Here is a 6,064-nt window from a genome sequence, read left to right as displayed (position 1 = left end):
ACAGTACTCTTGGGAGACGATGCTGTCTCGGAGGAGAGCTAAGGATAAGTGTGTCTAGCGCACGGGACCATCGGATTGGTTGGTGCCGATGTTATTTAGGAGAGTGAGGGAATAGGCTTCGTTTTTAATTGGTTAAACGAAGGGCCTTAACCGCCCTCGAGAGAAAGTGGTTAGTAGGAGGAAAGTTGCAGCGTACGTGACAAAAACTGGCTTTCCCTTGTTAAGCCGTGGTAGACAATAGTCGCTAGAAGTTCTTCCGGACCAGATGTTTGTTTCGTTTGAAGGACCTTTTCTAGGAAATCTATGTGATTTATGGAAGGTCCTTGAAATCATGGAAGATACGCTGCGAGTATCCGAAGACATCTGGTTGCCATATTGCCCGCGGTGTGTGGCCTCGGCTAGGTAGAGTGTTACGCGACGTAACATCCTCCCCCCGTTGAGAGGGCACCGATCAAGTGATATGGTGTGCTGTTGTCAGGTGGACCTCTTATCAGACTTCGGGCTGTTGATTGGTTCGGAGTCGTCTGGAGTCGTTCTGCTCGGTAGTGGTACCATCCGCTTGATGCTCCGTTCGAGGGTACTCGTCGCTGTTCGAACGATAGCCGTGCGTATGATGCCGTCCGCCCCGGGTTGGGCCTTGATGATTCTGCCCAATGGCCATTGCATCGGCGGGACGATGGTGCCTTCTCGTATGTCGTGACTGCCCTTGCTCCATTTGTTCCGGATGTGTAGCTCGTTGGGATACTCTCGATGCCACCGGCGCCAGAAATGTTGTTTGAGTTTCTGAATATGCTGCCAGCAGGAGAGACGATTGGATGGCGTGTCCCTGAAATCTCGTTCTCGTAAGCTGGTTAGTGAATCTCCGATGAGGAAATGACCGGGAGTAAGAACTAGGAGATCGTTTGGGTCTGAAGATATCGGCGTCAGCGGGCGGGAGTTGAGGATGGACTCGATTTCAATGATGAGGGTGTTAAGGTTTTCGAAGGTCAAGAGCTCGTTACCGGCTACCCGTCTGAGATGTCGTTTGAAGGACTTCACTGCAGCCTCCCACAACCCACCGAAGTGAGGAGAGTTGGGAGGGATGAAGTGCCATTCGATCCGTCGGTCGGCTAAAAAGGACTGGACCTGTGCCTTGTGATCGTCGGATTGCAGGAGATTTCGGAGCTCTCGTAATTCGTTGTTGGCACCAACGAAGTTGGTACCGTTGTCGGAGTAGATTGTCACACAGAATCCGCGGCGAGCGATGAATCTTCGCAGAGCGGCAATGAAGGCCTCGCTAGTGAGATCGCTGACCAACTCGATGTGGACTGCTTTGACTGCAAGACACACAAAGATTGCTACGTATACCTTGATTTTGCGTCGGTTGCGATCCTTTCGTTCCTTGATGTAAAACGGTCCGCAGTAGTCGATTCCGACGTTGGTAAATGGCCGAGACTCTGTTATCCGTGCAGCTGGAAGGTCGCCCATTATGTAATCCACTGGAGGGGGGTTGGCTCTGCAGCAACGGACGCACTTCTTCAGCGTGCTCCAAACTTGACTGCGGCCGTCGATAGGCCAATAAGATCTCCTTAGGGCGTATAAGGTAGCTTGAGTTCCGGTGTGGAGATTTAGGAGGTGTTCATGCTCGATTATGAGCGCGGTAACTGAGGATTTGGGTAGAATTATTGGGTGCTTCTGGTTGAAAGGCATTGGTGAATGACTGAGTCGGCCTCCGACGCGCAGCATCCCGTCCTTGTCCAGAAATGGATTGAGTCTTTGGAGTTTCCCTTTCACTGCCGAATTTCTGTCTGTCTGGAGAGCACGGATTTCGTCTGAAAAATAACAAGCTTGCAATAGTTTGATTAATCTGCTGTGTGCATTGGCCAACTCGTGCATGGTCAGAGGTTTGCCTCGATCCCGGATTTGTCTCCATCGAAGGCACCGAGCGGCAATTCTTATAAGCTTGGGCCAAGAGAAGAATCTCCCCAGTATGCTGTGGTCCGCCGGAGTCGCGGACAGACAGGTTGCCCTTTTCTGCTCCGGTGTTTCGTTTAACGGTACTGGGTTCCACGTTGGCCAGTATTCTTCAGGTTGTTGAAGCCACTCTGGTCCATGTTGCCAAATGATTGTTTTCAGGAAGTCTTCGGGTAGTTGGCCTCGAGATATGAGATCTGCCGGGTTATCGGTAGTGGGGATGTGACGTCAATCTGAGGCGTGAGTCTTCCTTTGAATTTCTGTCACACTGTTAGCGACGAAGGTTTTTAGCGTGTGGGGTGACGTGTTGATCCAACGTAGAACGATTGTGGAGTCAGTCCAATAAACGGTCCGAGCAACGTTGCTTGGCAAGGCTTGGAGGACCGTGGTGGCTAGTGACGCGAGAAGGAGTGCTCCACTCAGTTCCAGCCTTGGAATGGTTAGTGATTTGAGCGGAGCTACCTTCGACTTCGCAGTGAGGAGACGCGCACAGACATGACCATCCAGGGTGATGGTGCGAAGGTAAACGCATGCTCCATATTCCCTGTCGCTGGCGTCACAGAACCCGTGTAACTCAATTTCCGCTGCGGGACTGATTATCGTTTTGCGTGGAAACTCCACGTTATTCAATAATGGCAGCTGTGCGTAATATTTGCTCCATTCCGTGTGCACGTCAGCCGGTAAGGATTCGTCCCAATCAATTTTTAGCATCCAGAGTCGCTGGAGCAACATCTTAGCTCGAACAATTACTGGTGCCAGCAATCCGAGAGGGTCGTAGATCTTGGCGATTTCGGAGCTGATTGTTCTCTTCGTAATTCGAGAGTCGGCATTATTGATTTTGACGGAGTATAGGATCGAATCGTCGAAGGAATTCCAAACAACACCCAGTGTCTTGAAGGTTTGCGATTCGCCTAGTAGCAGCTTATCGTTTATGTCCTTCTCGGGAAGTCCTCGTAGCAGTTCCCGGTCGTTCGATGCCCATTTCCGAATGTTTAAGCCGGCTAGCTTGAGCAGTTCTGTGAGCTCCGTTCTCAATGATCGTGCTTCGACCCTTGTATCGACTCCTGTGAGAACATCGTCGACGTAAAAGTCTCGCTGTAAGCTCGTGGATATCGATGCCCCTCGTCGTCCGCCAGTTGCTTGAGGCAGCAGATGGCTAGATACGGGGCCGCTGAGAGCCCGAATGTCACTGTGTTGAGTTGATAAGTGTCGACTTCTCCATCAGCATTGCGCCACAAAATTTGTTGAAATTTCCGATCCTCCGGGCGCACAAGAAATTGGCGATACATTTTTTCGACATCGCCTGTAATGACGTATTGATGAGATTGAAATCTTAGAAGGATGAAAAATAAATCATCTTGTAGTTTCGGTCCCGTATGAAGTACGTCGTTTAATGAAACTCCGGTGGTGGTTGGGGCCGATCCGTCAAACACGACTCGGAGTTTCGTGGTTTGGCTGGATTCCTTGATCACGCCATGATGTGGCAGAAAATATCCGTCGTCCGTGCAGTGGCCCGTGGTAACTTTCGTCATGTGCCCTAATGCCAAGTATTCCTGTATTACGGCGTGATAGTCGGCTTCGAAACGCTTATCTCGTTGGAACCGACGGCAGAGAGATGTTAGTCGCTTCATCGCCATGGCTCTGGAGGATCCAAGCGAGGGAGTTGTCTCGTTGAAGGGGAGAGCGACCATGTATCGCCCTTCGTGGGTGCGTTGAACGTGATTCCGGAAATGTTCCTCGCACTGTCGTTCCGCTTCTGAAGTGTGCGCAGTGGTCGGTCCTTCGTCGATTTCCCAAAAACGGGCGAGATCCGCCTGCAAGGCCGTCGTGGACGCGTGAAATGCGTGTGCGGGTGGTTGCGAGGCTGGGCTCCCCCCGATGACCCATCCGAACCGCGTTTTTTGCAGACGCAAGTCGGTCCCGTTTGCTTGACTGATATCAAGTTGGCCGACACACAGTGACGCTAGTGTTGGCCCGGCGCTCAATAGCACGTCGATCGGAGCAGGTCTGTGGAATCTTGGATCGGCTAGTCGTAGATTTCTGGGTATCTGTATCGTTGACCGATCCACGGGTTGATCTGGGATCGAAGTCGATATGGTCGGTATGATGAGAAAAATCCAGGTGCGTTCGTATGTGCCGTCAACGGAGGTGATCGTGGCCGTGATGTAACGTTTCGAGGTCGTGGACAATGTGTTGAGTGTTCCGATTGGGACCGAACATTTCCGTTGGTTGAGTCTTAACGAATTGGCGAGTTTCTCGGTGATGAAGTTCATGCTAGCGCCGGTATCTAGCAGAGCTCTACAGCGGAACGGTTGAGTTCTATTGTCCAGTATGTTGACCTGTGCAGTGACTAACAAATCGTGGTGGAGTGATCCGGAAGGAGGCGAGGTCAATGAGTCTGTTTTCGGTGGTTCGGTCCCTAGCAAAGCCGTTTGAGGACGTCAGGGTTCCCCTAGTTGTTTAGGACTGCGGGAGGTATTTGATCCCGATGCCGTCGTTCGCGATGACCGAGATACACGTTTTGGGGATGTTCGCGGAGACGTTCGGGGAGACGTTCGGGGAGACGTTCGTGGAGACGCGGATGCCCGTCTCGATCGGTGTGACGACCGCGGAGTCGGTGAACTAGGCGGAGATCGACCGTTGGATGACCGGTCGCTCGACGATCGACCGCTCGGTGTTCGGCTCACACGTGTCCGTAATCTACTGTGACCATGCTCTTGATGTAAGTAAGTGTGGTGTCGCTGTCTACAGATGCGACATGACCCGGCGGAGCATTGATTGAGAGCGTGTCCCTTGCCTAAACAATTCGTACAGAGCGACGCCCGTTTGGCTGTGTCGAGACGCTCCCTGGGCGATTTCGCCTTAAAGACGTCACAATACCGCAGTTCGTGTTGTCCTCGACAGTCCGGACATACCGGCGTCTTGAGCGTCGCGGTGAAAGCATGACTTCGCGACGCGCTCGGTCGCTGACGGTTAGGTGGTTCGGCGGCCCTTTTCGTAGCGGTAAATGCTGAACTTGTTCTATCGCCGTTCGTCCGTGTTTGCAAGAAGTTTATTAAGTGCTTGTATGACGGTAATTTCTTGTCTGGTAAGGTGCATTGCCATTTGCGAATGATGGCTGGGGGTAGCTTCCATGTAAGTAATTTGAGAAGAACGGTGTCGGATGTGATTGGGTCACCGAGGTTCTTTAACGCTTGGAGATTTATTTTGACCGTCTCGAGGAAGTCATCTATGGCTTCGGGTGTCTCCTTGACTATTTTCGGATAGTCGAAAAGCAAGTCTAGGTGGCGCATGCAGATTTGACGGTGGCAGTCGAATTTTTCCTTAAGTATGTCAACGGCGATTGCATAGTTTGACTCGGTGATGGCTAGCGATTCTATACTTCGCGCGGCCCTCCCAGTCAAGGCTGATCGGAGGTGATAGAATTTTTGGACTGGGGTTAGTTGTTCGTTTTGATCTATCGTTGACGAGAAGGAATCGTAAAATGCCTGCCAATTCTCGAGCGTGCCATCAAAGGTGGGTATTCGAATCTCCGGTAGTTTAAGCGAAGCAGACTCGCGACCGGCAGCTGATTCGCCGTTTGTCGATTGTGACGTCGTAGTTAGTCGTAGGTTGCTCAGTTGAGTAGTTAATCGGAGTTCTAGTCTCTCGTACTCGTCGGCTATTTCAAAGCCGCGCGCGGACTCCTCCTCGTCGATGCTTACGATTTCATTTTGAATGGCGCGGAGCTCCGTTTCGTATGTGTCCAGACGAGTTTTGATTTGAATTAGCTCGTTCTCTCGCGGACAGCCGGATTGTTCGATTTCATCCAGTTTTTTCGATAAGCGTGTAAAGTGGCCGATGCAATAACCCCGGCGTCGACGCAAGGCGGTAAGTTCGTTTCCGGTGGCCATTTTTTGTTCGATAATTAAGAGTGGATGGTTATAACTTACTTCTGTTGAAGATTGTCCAGTTGCGGCAGGAGGTTGCGTGGTTGCGTTTTAACCACCGAATAATACCTCTTCAAGGGTGACGATCCTTGTCGTTACTGACCTCGCTGGGGGGGTAACGCTTCCGCTGCTGGTTATGTTGGATTCACGTGGCACTGTATGATAGTGGGTGTCACTGGTAT

At 51.4% G+C, this 6,064-nt stretch overlaps 1 protein-coding gene across 1 annotated transcript; it reads right to left on the bottom strand.

Annotated features, from left to right (window-relative positions):
- Nucleotides 1-474: 474 nt before the first annotated feature.
- LOC117240120 lies at nt 475-5,846 on the bottom strand. The gene is made up of 4 exons (XM_033505996.1): nt 4,658-5,846; nt 3,241-4,372; nt 2,223-3,166; nt 475-2,150 (listed from the first exon to the last, which is right to left on the bottom strand). Exons 1-4 carry the CDS (start codon nt 5,844-5,846, stop codon nt 475-477), a joined length of 4,941 nt encoding a protein of 1,646 aa, XP_033361887.1.
- Between the last annotated feature and the right edge of the window lie 218 nt (nt 5,847-6,064).

Source organism: Bombus vosnesenskii, unplaced genomic scaffold, assembly GCF_011952255.1.
Source record: "Bombus vosnesenskii isolate JDL3184/JDL3185 unplaced genomic scaffold, Bvos_JDL3184-5_v1.1 scf7180000014564, whole genome shotgun sequence".
NCBI classification, from domain to species: Eukaryota; Metazoa; Arthropoda; class Insecta; order Hymenoptera; family Apidae; genus Bombus; species Bombus vosnesenskii.
This window is presented reverse-complemented; position numbering and strand designations above follow the sequence as displayed.